The 16,124-nt window shown below is 48.6% G+C and overlaps 1 protein-coding gene across 3 annotated transcripts in view; it reads left to right on the plus strand.

Annotated features, from left to right (window-relative positions):
- The window catches only part of INPP5B (inositol polyphosphate-5-phosphatase B), a 783,203-nt gene that overhangs the window by 744,734 nt on the left and 22,345 nt on the right, over positions 1–16,124 (plus strand). For all 3 annotated transcript variants that reach the window (XM_086956440.1, XM_086956441.1, XM_086956442.1), the window contains one exon: positions 13,347–13,458. In XM_086956440.1, coding sequence (XP_086812566.1) covers positions 13,347–13,458 — 112 coding nt within the window. The remainder of the gene's footprint in view (positions 1–13,346; positions 13,459–16,124) is intronic.

Below are 16,124 nucleotides of genomic sequence, written 5' to 3' on the forward strand. Positions count from 1 at the left end.
AGACGCTGCCTACGGTTCTCGAAAGTGATGGTGGTGGTCACAGCTCATCTGCGCAGATCAGGGGTTCCTGTCTTCCCCTATCTCGATGACTGGTAGTTGAAGGCGGGCTTGCACCAGGCTGTCGTTTCCAACCTCCAGAATTCGGCGGACCTCCTGTATTTGCTGGGGTTCACTATCAACGTGCCGTAGTCACACCGGACTCCCACTCAGTCACTCCTTTTCATAGGAGCTGTTCTGGACACAGTGCAATTTCAGGCCTATCCTCCCGAGCAGCGAGTCCTGGATATTCAGGCTATGATACCAATGTTTCAGCCCCTATCCCATATTTCGGTGGGAATGACCCTGAGGCTGCTGGGCATCATGGCGTCCTGCATCCTGCTGGTGAATCATGCCGGATGGCATCTGCAGGTTCTGCAGTGGGACCTAAAGTTCCAGTGGGCACAGCATCAGGGAAATCTCTCTGATTACGTCCAGATCTCGGAGGATACTGTGCAACTACTGCAGTGGTGGTTAAAGAGCCAAGATTGGGTCAGAAGCAGATCCCTTGCCCTTGCCTAACCAGACCTCACCATGGTGACCTATGCATCACTCCTGGAATGAGGCGGCCACCTGGGAGCGGCCGCGATGAGTGCTGTTTTGGGGCTGCGGTTCTTTCTGAATTCTGATTGAGTGTTGTCTAGAAGATGGTTGTAGTAAGGTGGATATCTGACTATGGTTGCCCCCAACTTTTTGCCTAGTGTTTTGCTGGTTTTCGACTTAGTTGGCCTGGGATCCTGCTATTCAGGACCCCAGGCTTCCTGCTCTCTCTGTTAAAATGGACTCCATGTACCTTAGGTACATAACTAATTGGTATGGGTCACTCTTGTAAGTCCTTGTACAGTGTACCATAGGTACCCAGGGCATAAGTGAACCCAAGGTCTACCAGGGGCTGCAGCATGTATTATGCCACCCCTGGTTGGCCATCCAAATCTGACACAACTGGCTGATCAATCAGCTGGGGCAAGATAGTGTAATCACCCTTTGCTTTAGATATAGTATACCTATATCTAACCCTAAAATGGACACATATACTCCTATAAGTCACTCCTATGGCAGGCCTTAACAATCCTGAAGGCAGAGTGCTTGGAATTATGTGAGATGGTGCTCTAGCATGAGCTGAGCCTGTCTGCAGCTTTCGGAACCAAGTCCTTTAGCTGTTTCCATGATAACGCTATACCATATACTCTTAAGTGTATTATAACCCTCGCGGTTATTGCTAACTTTAGCATAGCATTATCAAAACATGTCGAGTAAGGTGTCATACGAATTGGAATACTACCCCCTCACCAATTCTGGCGACAGGGGTAGCATTCCACCCTTCTAGAGGGACACGACTTGTACCTAACTGTGAACCCCGGTTAAAGTTAAACTCGAGTCTCAGCATCACAAAATAGATGCTGCCACCAGACAAAAGTCAGACCTCCTGCTGCTGGGAGTCCTTCCAGCGAGGGAGGCCTGGACAAAGGGTTTCCTGCCTTGGGAGGTGCTAGCACCACCCCAGACAGGATTTTGTGTATTAGGTAGGAGAGGCCTGAAAGGAATGAGACATGCCTGGGGCACACACAATGCCCTGTGCATACAGCGGCTCAAACCAGTTGCTGGGGCACTCCAGCCCCAGCCCTGGCGCGAAACCGGACAAAGGATAGGGGGTGTAACCACCCCCCTTCCTGGTCCCACCCATAGGAGGGACCTAGTGATAGTACAGCCCCCTTTAGCAGAATAAAAGTAGGAGCTGGTCCCATTCCAAGTTAGATTATCCTGAATTGATTTTACAAGAAGAAACTCTGGACTTCGACGTTCTGCTCCACAGAAGACTGAAGAAATCTCCCTTGTGGGCAAGGAGTGTCCACCCTGCACAAGCAGGCACCATCAAGCGTCCAGCGGCTTCACTTTGTCATCTTCCCGAGTGGATCCAGACTTCAGAGCCCGACGAGACCGGACTTCCAGACCTCTCTGACCTCCACCTACATCTGCAGCACAGCTGAGATCCGTAGGTGCTACGAGACACGTGTGACCGGCCATCTTGAAGAAATTGCACTTCGCTTCCAGCACGACTTCTGAGGTATCCTTGACGAAGTGCTTTGGGGATTGAGAAGCCCCAGCCCCGAGCAGCTCCTGCACAGAAGATCAGCCCTCCAGCATCCACGAGATCTGCGTGGGGCCCTTTTGCTTGATTGCTGCTCGACGCGTTGTCTGGTCACGTACCGGCTGGCTAGTGGCCTCCTAGACGACGATCCTTAAAATCCACACCGCTGGTCTGGTTGCTCCAGACTGGCCCTTGCCTCCCTGCAAAGGAGGAGCACCCCGGACCCTCCTGGTCCGCACCAGACGCCTTTTCCACTCACCGCGTGGGTTGCCTTTGCCAAGGCCTGTTGACGCCGAATCCGGATCCAACACCGCCGACAGCGAGAGCCTGCGTGGGACAGCTCGTGCCTCCATCCTGGTCGTCGAAGACACCACATGGTCCACGTGGCTGCAGAGTCAAGCGTCCACTCTTCACCTGATGGCGACGACAGCCTCTGGTTCCTTCCTGGTTCCTCTCCAGTCACTGGCTAGTGACTTTGAACATTTATACCCTCTGCTTTCAGGTCTTCAGCTTCCTTGATCCACCCTTGGATCATACCGGACATCTTCCTCCTGGTGGCCTGCAGCATCTTTTCTTTCAGGCTCCATAGACTTTAACGCAGAAACCCGACACAACTTCGCACCTATGCACCCGCAGTCCGTGGGTGTGGTAACGAGAGCATTTCGGTGCTAAAGGGTAGATTGACTCTCCTGGTGTCCAGATTCACATGCGTTTTAGTCCTAACTAGTCAGGATTGTCCGTACTCACCTTTTTCTTGAACTGTACTGTCCATAGACGTTGTTACGCATCTCGCGTGTGAGTTCACACTCTGCACGCGCGTTCCGTGGGCCTCCTATTACTTACCTAAAGTTAGGATAGTGTAGTCGCAGCGATCCTACAGCCTCTGGACAGCTCCATTCCTTCTATCGACTTCCTTATGCCACTTGTTTAGTATATGGTTTGTTGCGCCCCTAGGGCAACATTGTAACTCGTGCAATTTAACGTATTTTTCTTAAGAGTCTTGTCATCTGCTTAGCCCTCTGACCTCATAAAGAGTTCAGAGGTGTATGTTAGTTAATAAATATATTGTTTATTTTCATAACTACCTGAGGGGTGTCCTTTCATTTGGTATTCAAGTGGTTATATGTGGTAAAACAGCTGGCTTCACATGCCAAAAGAGTTTAGCCTAAGACTGCTTTGCCATCCTAATGGTAGCATGCTACCATTAGGATGGCTGGTCTATAAGGTTGACTCACAACCAATCACCATAAGGGTTGTTTGGACTGATACAAGGCGATCACTAGAACTAGTGAGCATCATATATCAGGCCAACTTCTCACAATGGTGAAGTTCGAGGTGGACTGTGAGTTTCTTGTTGATGGCCTTCTCAATCTTTTTGGCTGGACAGGGGAGCAGGGAGATGGGTCGGAAGTTGCTCAGTTGATTCAGGTAGACTGTGGGCTTCTTGAGGAGGACATGGATTTCTGCAAGTTTCCATGCTGTCGGAAAAGTGGCAGGCATGATGGAGGTGTTGATTAGGTGGATCAGGGTGGTGATGATTTGTGATGTTCCTAGGTTGACATCAATGATGTTATTTGAGATGTCATCAGTGATGTCGCTAACCATGTCATGAGTGATGTAATATGTAGGGTCATAAGCAGTGCGTTGGGGGGGGTCCAAGTTATAATTAACTCCGATAACTATAAAGGGTTGAATTTCTCTGGTTTTGTATGAGTGAAATGTCAGCCTTACTATAACTTCCCTGCAACCTTTTGTTTTTTTAGCGAATTTCTACGGTTTTATAAATTCTATTTGCCATATAATGACCCTGTAACTTTTATTTTTGTGTGTGAATTTCTAAGGTTTTTTAACTAGCAGTCATGTTTGCAGAGTGAATGAGAAAGGGGGCAGGACCTCCAACCAGCTCTCAGGAATTCTGCTGTGTAGGACTTACAGGAGGTACCTGGATGGCTTCTTGGCCCTCAAGGTCCCTCTGGAGTAAAGTGGACTTCATTCCCCAAACAGTGGGGGGGGGGGTGTTCTCCAATGACCTCTTAGCTATCTCACTGTGTGGGACTTACTGGAGGTAACAGGAGGGATAGTTGGCCAACTACCCCTCCTGTTACTTCCAGTAAGTCCCACACAGCAGGATTGCTGAGTTCTGATCGCAGGCCCAACCCCGTTTCTCTTCCACTCTGCAAACGCATGTCCTGACGTGCTTTTGCTTGGGGGTTGAAGTCCCCTTCGCTTCTGAGGGTCCTTAAGGGCCAACTAGCCTACCTGTTAACTCCAGCTAGCCCCACACAGTGGAATTGCTGAGAGGTGGTCGCAGGCCATCCCATAGCAAACTGCAATGTGCTGAGGGAGGGCACCAAGGACATTTCTGGAGCCAGGCCTAGTGGGTGACTATCCCGAGGGTCGTTTATGGCTCCAGGAGGGGGCCAAGCGGCCCCCCTTCCCATTTGGAAAACAGCCCGAGGCTGTGGTGGTATCACAGCTGTGTGGGGGGAAGAAGCCTCCCCATGCATTATTGTAAGCATAGCTCCAGGGAGGTGGCTGTCCCTGGGGCTGCGAGGGGGCTGATTGTCCCCCCTGCATTTCACATAATTAGCCCCGGGGAGATGGCATTACCTGGGGCTGCATGGGGGGGCTGGACCCCCACACTTTTTTGGAAATATAGGTGGCGGCAGGGGGGCCCCCTTCATTTAAAAGAATTCGCCCCTTGGAGGTGGCTGTCCTGGGGCTTAGCGGCCCCCCGCATCAATATGTTTAATTGCCCCAGGAGCCGAAATTAAATGAAGCGTGAGAGTCCGCACTTTCGTCTTTTAAAAGGAATTCTGCCGGATTTGTGGATCCACCCCATATCCCGCTGAAAATATTCAAAAAACTTTTTTGTTTGGCCCTGGAGGTCCCTGTTGGAATCCCTCAACAGGCCTAGGAGGTCAGGGTGTTTCTACCCTGCCCCTTTTCTTGTTTTCCATGTTTTTTCTTGTGACTTTGTTCAGGTGAGTCATAAGATGGCTGCCAACTCTTCCTGGTTTAAAGAGTTTGCAACCAATCAGATCTCAGACATGAGTTCGGGAGGGTTCGCTGATCCACTGCCACTACAGTTGTATATCTGAGAAATTTCTCAGGAACTACTGAACGGATGTACACCACATAACAAAAAGAGTGCTTTCTCAACCAAGAGCAACTTTTTTGCCAAATTTGGTGTAATTCCGTTCAGCAGTTTGGACTGTAGCTGTGTCTAAAGTTTCCTATGGAAATTAACGTGAGGGAAAAACATTTTGAGACCCCCCTTTTTTTCTGGACCCCTACTTGATAGATCACCAAGAAAATTTCAACACCACAGCTGAAGTCAGTGGCCCATTAGTTTTGTAAATTTCACCAATATTAATCAAATGGCACTAAAACGATAGGCAAATAAAAAAAAAATTCCTATGGAAACTAGGTCCTAACTATAACTATCTACTGGTGACCGCAAATAGGTAATATATATTAAGTATTTGTGCAACCTTACAATCTGAAAGAAACAGGTTAGTATTAAATTCCTTACCTTAGAATATCCCCAGGTGTCAGTCTGGATCCGGAAATTTTTGCGTAGCAGTACCCCTGCGCGTCGGTAGGCGTCGTCTGCGGCTCCGCGTCCGTCGTCGCCCTCGCGCGCTGACGTCAGTTCTTTTTTCCGCACCAGCAAGCGCCGATCCGGAAAAAGTGGTACCCTTTAGTCATTTTTTGACTAAACTTTTTCGATCCTTTTGATCTGTTTTTCGAAGTCGAACGACTCCATCAGTGCCGGTAGGGATGCCCAGGTTCAAACCCTGTGCCGACTGCAGCCAACTGATGTCGGTTACCGACCCCCATCGCCGGTGCCTGTATTGCTTAGGGGCCGAACACGATGACAAGTCATGCCCTGACTGCCGGGCCTTGACGTCGAAAGCTAGGCGAGAGCAGTCCCGTAAACTCCTCGAGCTCCGGCAGTCGGCCCGCGCTGCTCGAGGTCCTGGTCCAGGAGGAGGTTGAGGGACTGGTCACGGGGGCCGGAGTCATCACAGCTCGGTGAGTCGATACCACTTGTCGGGCTCCAAGTCCTCAGGTAAGAGGCACAAGAAGTCGAAGAAGCGGCACCACTCTTCTGACTCCCCCCGACGCGGCCTGCTCCATACCCGCCAGTCCCTGGGCAGAACGCGACTCCAGAGGAGATCGATGCCTTCCTCGCTCACTCCTCCGTCGGGTTCCTCGGCGCCTTCGCCTAGAGTGACGGCCCGGACGCCGTCCCCGGTCCCCCCCCTCGATCCGGTTTCGATATCGGAACGGCGTTGATCGACGCCGCATTTAACGTCGAGAGAAGTGCAATACTTCTATGATCCGGCCCCATCATTTGAACCAGAGTACCAGGAGATGGAGGATGAGGCGGATTGGGAGGGGTCTGAGGACCCTCTGGCACGGGAGTGCCAGTCTTTTCAGGACTGGGCAAGTGAGCTAGGGGAGGCCAGTGGTTTGGACACTTCGCCCGACACTGGATTTGTCTCCCCTCCTACCCTGGCTAAGGAGGAGGGGGCTGCATAGAGTGTGGTGTTGACGAGGGCAGCCAGGGCCTTGGCTCTTGAGCTCCCCGTCACGGCCGTGCGAACTAACCTCCTCACTGAGGTCCTCAAACCGCAGGCAAGCTCTTCGGAGCCTCTACTGCCGTTCAATGAGGCCTTAACTGACGTTCTGTTGGGCACTTGGTCCAGGCCCGCTACAGGTCCTCCTGTAGATAGGAACGTGACCAGACGCCACCGCCAGCCCCGGGAGACCCTTGCTTCCTGTCACCCACCTGGACAGGAAGCCTAGTTATTCAGGCCTCTAACTCCCAGACCGCATTCCCGACAGCTCCCCCTGATCGGGAATCCAAAAGGTATGAACAGTACGGGAAAAAGATGTTCTCCTCACTTAGTTTGGGGTTGCGGTCGGTCAACACCGCTTGCCTTTTGGGCCGTTATACCCACTCTCTGTGGGACACATTCGCAGACTTGCTGCCACAATGCCCGGAGGAGGCCCGGGTTAAACTCGCCCAAGCCCTTGCGGAGGGTCGAGATGCGTCACGGTATTCTTTTCGATGTGGGCTGGATACCACTGACTCGCTGAGCAGAGAGATTGCGCCAACGGTGGCGGTTCGCCGCCAAGCCTGGCTGTGGTCCGCCAATTTTTCGGCTGATGTCTAGAACACCCCGATGGACATGCCGTTTGATGGCCGTCGCCTCTTTGGCGACAAGGCAAACAGTGCGCTTCAGCGCTTTAAGGACTCCAGGGCTACGGCCAAGTCCTTGGGCCTGTCGGCCCATGCCAGCAAACTGCTGCCTTTCGCTCCTTTTGTGGCCAAGGAAGGGGCACCCCCACACGTCCTGCCAGCCATGGGCCGCAGACTAACATCTAGCGTGGCGGCGGACGTGGTAACCGCCGTGACGGTGCCAGGAGACAATGGCGAGGCCAGTCCACATCCACCCCCGCAGCTTCCACCTCAAAGCCTTCCTAGTCCGAGCTTTCAGGCCCAGTAACGCCAGTGGGGGGCAGGATTCGCCATCACCTCCTCCACTGGCGCAACATCGGACAGGTGGGTGCTGCAAATCGTCCGAAGGGACTACTCCCTCCTCTTCAAGGCAATCCCTCCAGCCTTGCCACCGCAATACCACCGCGTGTCGGAGGATCACGTGCAACTTCTGTAAGAGGAAGTTACGGCCCTCTTGGCCAAGGGGGCAATCGAGCGCGTTCCTGGGCCAGAAGTAGGGTGTGGTTGTTACTCCCACTACTTTCTAGTTCCTAAGAAGGGCAAAGGGGGCCTACGCCCTATCTTGGACCTGCGAAACGTCAACGGCTTCCTCTGGAAGGAGAAGTTCAAGATGCTGACTCTGGCTCAGGTCTTAGCTGCCCTAGACCCGGGAGACTGGATGGTGGCGTTGGCGTTCACATTCCCGTCCTGCCAGCCCACCGGCGCTACCTGCGGTTCACGGTAGGCCACGAGCACTTTCAGTTTATGGTGCTCCCCTTCGGCCTTACCAGCGCCCGTCCGGTGTTCACGAAAGTGATGGCGGTGGTCGCAGCTCATCTGCACAGATTAGGGGTGTCAGTCTTCCCCTATCTCGATGACTGGTTGTTGAAGGCGGGCTCACCCCAGACAGTCGTCAGCCACCTCCAGACTACGGCAGACTTCCTGCACCTGCTGGGGTTCTCCATCAATGTGCAGAAGTCACACCTGTCTCCCTATCAGAAGCTCCTCTTCATCGGAGCAGTTCTAGACTCGGCGCAGTTTTGGGTTTATCCTCCCGAACAGTGGGTTCAGGATATTCAGGCTCTGATTCCGATCTTTCAGCCTTTATCCGGAGTCTCGGTCAGGTTGATGCTGCGGCTTCTGGGGCTGATGGTCTCCGGCATCCTTCTGGTGCATCACGCCAGGTGGCGGATGCAGGCTCTGCAGTGGGACCTGAAGTTTCAGTGGGCCCAGCATCAGGGCAACTTGTCCAACCATGTCTTGATCTCGGAGGGCACTGTAAGACAATTGCAGTGGTGGCTCACGGACCGCGATTGGGTCAGCGGCAGATCCCTCTCCCTACCCCAACCGGAGCACGTAGTTGTGACGGACGCGTCCCTCCTGGGCTGGGGCCCCACATGGGAGAGGCGGAGAGCAGAGGCCTCTGGTCTCTGGCGGAGTCCCAGCTCCACATCAACCTTCTGGAGCTGCAGGCGATCCTGCTTGCACTGAAAGCGTTCCTCCCCTCTGTCCGGGTGAATGTAGTGCAGGTGTTCACGGACCACACCACCGCCATTTGGTGCTCCAACAAACAGGGCGGGGTGGGGTCGTGGACCCTGTTCCAGGAGGCTCTGTGCCTCTGGCAATGGCTGGAACATCAGGGTGTGACCCTGGTGGTTCAACACCTGGCAGGTTCCCTGAATGCCAGGGCGGACGAACTCAGCCGCCGATGCATGATGGATCACGAATGGCGTCTGAACTCGGATGTGGTGCAAGGTCTCTTTCAGCAGTGGGGAGAGCCTTGGTTAGATCTATTCACCACCGAATGTCATCAGTTCTGCGTGTTGGAATTTCCAAGGCAGCGCTCGCCACGAGTGGAGCTGCGGTCTGTTATACGCCTTTCCGCCTATACCAGTTCTGCCCAGAGTGCTAAAGATAAGGCGAGACCGGGCCCAAGTCATCCTAGTGCCTCCGGACTGGGCACGAAGATACCGGTATCCCGAGCTACTCAGCATGTCAGTCGATCCCCCGATTCATCTGCCTCTTCAGGAGGACCTTTTGTCGCAGCAGCAGGGGACGGTCCTCCACCCGAACCTGTCCAATCTCCACCTGCATGTGTGGAGATTGAGCGGCGGCAGTTGAGGCCATTTTACTTGCCCCCTGAAGTCTGTGATGTGATTCTGGCAGCCAGGCGTCCCTCCACAAAAACGGTATACGCCTGTAGGTGGAACAAATTTGTGGCATGGTGAACAGCAAAGGCTGTGGATCCACTCTCTGCCCCCTTTCAGAGGTTCTCCTCGTTCTTCTTTCTCTTGCCCAGCAGGGCTCTGTTCTGGGCACTATCAAGGGGTACCTCTCTGTCATTACAGCCTTCTTAAGGCTTCCTGATCAGCCTTCTCTTTTCAAGTCCCCTGTTGTAAATAAATTCTTGAAAGGCATCCCACACAAGTTTCCTCCTGTTCCGTTCGTGATGCCTCAGCTGGACTTGAATCTTGTACTAACGTATCTGATGTGCGCTCCCTTTGAGCCACTTCATAACTGTCCTCTTCGTCTTCTGACTCTTAAAGCTGCATTCCTGGTTGACTTAAATTATGCCAGGAGAGTGAGTGAGCTCCAGGCTCTATCTTCTCAACCTCCTTTCCTCTCTGTCCTTCCGGACAAGGTTGTTTTGAGGACTCGTCCTTCTTTCCTGCCCAAGGTGGTCACAGCCTTTCACATCGGGCAGTCCATCACCTTGCCCACCTTCTTTCCGCCTCTGCATCCCTCGAAAGAGGAAGAGAGGCTCCACCGTCTGGACCCAAAAGGTGTGCTCTCCTATTTAGACCGCACATAGTTCCGGGTGGACGACCAGCTCTTTGTTGGTTATGTGGGCGCTAAGAAGGGATGGGCGGTGCACAAGCGGACCATCTCTCGGTGGGTCGTCTTGTGCATCAAGGCTTGCTATTCCTTGGCAAAAAAGGGGTCTCCTGTGGGGCTGCGTGCCCATTCCACTCGGGCCACGGCGACTACTACTGCCCTGGGCCGAGGAGTCCCCATACAGGACATTTGTCATTTAGCTATGTGGGCCTCGCTGCACACGTTTGCTAGGCACTACTGCCTGGACAGCCAAGTCCGGAGAGATGGCTTTTTCGGACGTTCCGTTCTCCAGGACTTTCTGGTGTGATTATTGGTTCGCAGACCCACCACCGGGGTTGGTATTGCTGGGGTATCTATTCTAAGGTAAGGAATCTGACACTAACCTGTTTCTTTCAGATGCACAAGTGTAATCCCCCACTTCTTGGGATCGAGGACAAATGGCAAGAACAAACCAAGGAAACAATTGTATTTCTATGTTCTTGTTTAATAACCACAAGTACACATAGAATAAGGAAAACAAAATAGAAAGAGCAATTCAAGTCTCGCAACACAAGGTCTCTCATACGTTACCCATCAGCCGTTGGCTACTAGTTGTAAGAGCCAGGATCCAACCGTCCTCTGCATGGACACCGGTCCCGGTGTCCGGCCAACAGAGGACACTGTGCAGAGAAACGGCCGAAAATGCCGTTCAAAAACGACTGATGGGGGAGCACGCTGAGGAGTCCTCTGTAATCCTCAAAGCCTCGGGAACACCAGACCAGGTGCTCTACCGAATGCTTCAGTAAATAACAAACAACCCAAAACAGAGACGCAGCAAACACCTCCCTTGGTGGGCGTCTCTATTCCTGTCCATCTCGGGAGCGTAGAAACCAACGCTCGACCAAGACTCCACTGATGCAAAGTGAAACGAGCAGCCGCTTGTTTCCTGGAGACTTTACCGTAGTTCCCAACTGCGATACTACTCCAACGTCGAACTAAACACGGCTCCTAGTTCCCGTGAACACGGAACAAGCGGGACACAACGAACAGCCGATCTGGAATCAAAATATTCGACAATGTCCCTTCGGCCCAAGCGCTTTAAATACTCATTTCCGGGTGCGTGACGCACATGCTTGGCATGCCGGATCTTGTAGTTCCTGAGCCTTCTTGGCTGTGATCTGTCTTCTGTATTGAGGTAGAGTTCAGCGCTCACCCGCGCCACGTAGATCTTGACAACAAGTTATTGATAGATTCCTTACCGACCCACCCATCCTCCCCGTTCTGCGAACCGATATCTAGGGTTAAGGTCATCCCCTTTCAGGGCCCTAGTTTCAATGGCACCAGTGTTGGTTTTTGACATGGCACTGCGTTTTTTAGCGCGGAAAAGCTGTGTCTAAGAACTGACGTCAGCACACGGAGGCGGCGTCTAAGTACTCCGACGATGTCATCACGGCGCCCACGAGGCTGACGACGGACGCGGAGCCGCAGACGACGCCTACCGACGCGCAAGGGTACTGCTACGCAAAAATTTCCGGATCCAGTCTGACGCCTGGGGATATTCTAAGGTAAGGAATCTATCACTAACTAATGTCTCTTACAGATATATCGTTACACAAGTACTAACTTGTGTTTTTAAGGCAGTTCGAGTGACGGCTTCCCTCTGCACAATGCTTATAGTTCGGTCAGAATAGTTGCAGCACGAGTAGTCTGCACTCCTGAACTGTACTTAGTAAAATCGGAGCACTGTGCACACATCTGGCATAAATGGAGATCTCTTTGATGTCTAAGTTAGGTGGTACGTCAATGACTCTCAACCTTGTGGCTGAAGCAGCAATCTCTAAAAGGTCGACTTAATCTTCTAGCTTGAATTAGAGGGGTGATTGCACAGCTTTTAAATTTGTCTTGATTGTGCGAGGCACAATAAGGCTTCTTCACTTAATCCTCTAATTTCTATACCTTCTGTTGTAGTACGCTGAACTTTTTTGCTATACTTGGGCACGTCTACGCTGACATTTATGGACAAATCATTGCACTCTATATGGTGGGTGGTGGCTCTCAAATCAATCAAGAGGTCCAATAGTAGTGATTTTCCTTCAGCCATACCAGCAGCATGCCGAACCTGCAGATTTCTACATTGAAGCTACAAGGGAAAGGATGTTCAGTGTTGAAGGAAAGAAATCCTCTTTCTCTCGGACTCATTTAGATTTAGCCTCTTTTGGGGGGCATAGGGGGGGGGGGAAGGAGGGGGAGTAAAAAGGGAAAACCCTTCACAAAAATGTTTGTTGTATCTAGGAGGTGGCTCCTCACTGGTAGAAGCATGAAACAAAGACTCGCATTTATTTGTAGTCTTAGTGCCTTGTTTTGGTCATAATGTGGGCCAGAATCTGGTGATACTGGTAGGCTCAACTCCCCACGCTAATAATCAACTGAGCTTCCTTATCTTGCAGTATTGCCACCCCAGGAAGTTGGCAGAGGTTATATTCCCATACTACTATGGCGGTGGCAGGCTCATGTCCAAATCAACAAGGTTCCAACCACCGCCTTTTAAATGTAGGCCCAGCTGATGAAGAGCACTTCCACAATGGTACTGCATTGGTGGTCTCTACTGCAGCACTGTTTTGGAAGGTAGAACTTTACAAAGGTTGGCGAATCTGGCCTCACCAATTACCTGGGCTGCCCTGATATTCGGAGTGAGGTCAGGACTAACCTTTTCTCTAGGCGTAACAATTGTGCTACTCCCAGTTGGTCTCTACCCCCAATTGTAGAGCTTAGCCGGCGCTCATCGGGCAGTTGACCACCCTAGACTCAGGAATGTCTGCCTCTCATTTTTTTTATATAGAGTTCCTTTTCTTCTCCTCACTGAATAGCACCTTGTTTTGATTTGTAATCGTTAGTAGTAGTCATTGGAATGTCTAATGTGTTATGAGTGTGATGAGATTATGGAACAAAATTTGCTTGATTTATTCTGGTGTCTAATCAAATAACATCGAGATACAGACGTGCATAAAATAATGCAAACTCTATTCCTTCTGGTTAGAATGAATACATTTGCTTTTTTAACTGTGATGGTTTCGGACAATTACATGGGCAGTGCTACCACTTCCTCACAGACCGTGTGGTAACAGTGCTGTAGTATTTACATTAGGCATAACCCTGTTGTCTTTTTTCTTTCTCCAGATTATTTCAAGGCTACCTCAGTGCCATAAAAACGTTTTTGACTATATTATGTCCTTTCTCCGTGAACTTCTGAAGAACACAGAGAAGAATAATCTAGATGTGAAGATACTCGGTAGGTTGAAGAAAGTTCAGCCACATGCACTGTATAAGTACTGGAGACAGCAGTTCCTATGCTTTCCTCATTTTCAAGCATTGCAGTTGCCAACATTTCTCATAACCGGAAAACTATGTTTTGTAGTTAGTTGATATAGGGTATTTTTTCTAGTAGATAGATAATTACTGTATTTCGAAATCTTAATGAAAGTGTGTAGGCTTCAATGCACAATGTGATCTCCTCTTCTATGCCCCCTATATCAGTTTAAAGGACCTAACAGCATGTGCCTTCCCAAAACAAAAAGCATTGTGTTACAAGCATTGCGCCTTTTACTCTTCGCTGATTTTGAAGAAATCACTTACATTTGTCAATTATGAAAATTTAAGGCTTTATCTACATGAACCAGTATTCTTTGGTCAAAGCCAAAACAATAGCGGTCTTGCGAACCACCCTGATTTGGCACAAAATCTCGATGGCAGAAGCACCCATTCAGATATTACATTTTAATGTGACAAGTCCCTGCTGGTTATGATATAACAATAATAAATTGAAAAGATCAAGAACTTAGACCTGCACATCTACAAACACCACCACAACGTTTTGCTCTAATCTATATTCACTGAAAAAAACATAGGTTTCAGGCCTTATATAGTTAGGAATTAGCATTTAAAAAACCTTTGAAATTCACTGAAAAAGCCATAGGTTTTTGGCCTTATATAGTTAGGAATTAGCATTTAAAAAACCTTTAAAATTCACTCAAAAACTATACGTTTTAGGGGTGTTATAGTTAGCTGGACATTTCACTCATACAAAACCAATGAAATTGCTCCTATATAGTTAGTTGTACTAACTATATTTCGCGCATCCGCAATTCACTGCTGATGATGTCACATATTACATCATTCATGACATGGTCAGTGACATCACTGATGACATCTCAAATGACATCACTGATAACATCATCCAGTGAATGTGGTTTGCTTCGTTATTTAAACATGCATTATATATATAGCAATTTGCATTGAAGAATGAGTGGATATATAAAAATAAATATTTGGATGGAGGATTTAGTAGCAGTGCAATTGACTGTTTACTTGACCAATTTATAGTGTCTCACTAAATATAGTGGATAGTGACTAAACTGTGTGAATATCTGTATCACTTTGTCAGTTGTTGTGTAAACTGGTTCTCCAGTTGGTTACTAGCTATGTGAAAGTCTATATTAGTTATTGATTAGTTAACTGAGTATTTGTATGGGAGAGTGAATGTGTGTGTGGTTCGGTGGGGGGGCTGTGACTGCCCAAAGATGTGTGAATACTTGATTCACTACATCTATATAAACTTAAAACTACATGTTCTAACAGTTGTTTGGGTGAGTGAATATCTTTATGGGTGTGGTGATGAGCAAATATATTTCTCGATGGTACATGTCCAACAAACTAGAAAAATAAAAGGCAGTGTATGTGTCAGTTGTTGTATATAAATAAGTATACATAAGACTGAATGATTGTGTGAGTGACTTTATGGATAACTGTATACTTGTAATAATGATTTTATAATTCACTAAGTATGACTTACTATCTAAATGAATAGATGAAGTTGTGTTTGTATGAGTGTGTAGCTAAGTAAATATGTAAGTATGATCCATTGTTTGCATAAGTGAGTAGGATGACTTCATATGTGAATAGGATGTGTGCTGGTGTGTAATGTCGATATAGGTGTATAAGTATTTTTGATAGTGTTCTATTGTTCATTGACAGCATGTATGAGTGAATCTACAGGTAAGTGATTAGATGTGTGTATACATCTATGAATCACTGAGTGGGTTTTAGATACTTGTATTGCTATGACAATGGATTCAAATATGATACTCTGTATTTTACAAAGAGTGATGAAAGATTTTACTAGTGTATGAAAAGGTGTATGTGATTGTCACGTGGATGATGTCATCAGTGATGTCATCAGTGATGTCATTTGAGATATAAATTTAAATGTGTGGATGGTGGATTTAGTAACAGTTTCATTGATTGTTTCCTTGACTAATTTGTAGAGTCTCACTATATACAATGTGTAGTTACTAAACTGTGTGAAAGTCTTTATTGCTTTGTCTTAATTGCTATGTTAAAGACTATATTTGTTATTGGTTTCTTAACTGAGTATTTGTATGGGTAAATGAATGTCTATGTGGTTTGGTGGGGGGTGTGTGATTGCCAAAAAATGTGTGAATAGTTCATTCAGTAGGTATATGAGGTTAAGACTACATGTTATAACAGTTGTTTCAGTGAGTGTATATGTTTATGGGTGTTGTGGTGATGAAATATTTCTCTCAATGGTACATCTCCATTAAACTTGAAAAAAGGCAGTGTATGTGACAGTTATATCTAATTAAGTGTGCCTAAGACTTAGTGATTGTACGAGTCACTATATGGATGACTGTATACTTGTAATAGTGATTTTTATAACACACTAAAGGTGAGCTACTATCTATATAAATAGATGAAGTGGTGTTTGTATAAGTGTGTAGGTGAGTAAATGTAAGTTTAATCAATCATTTGCATAAGTCAGAAGGATGTCTTTATAAGTGAATACAATGTGTGCTGGTGTGTAATGTTGAAATAGGCGTATAAGTATATTTGATAGTGTTCTGTTGATTATTCACTGCATATAACACTGAATCTATAGGT

Source organism: Lissotriton vulgaris, chromosome 2_1 (genome assembly GCF_964263255.1).
Source record: "Lissotriton vulgaris chromosome 2_1, aLisVul1.2, whole genome shotgun sequence".
In the NCBI taxonomy this organism is placed as follows: Eukaryota; Metazoa; Chordata; class Amphibia; order Caudata; family Salamandridae; genus Lissotriton; species Lissotriton vulgaris.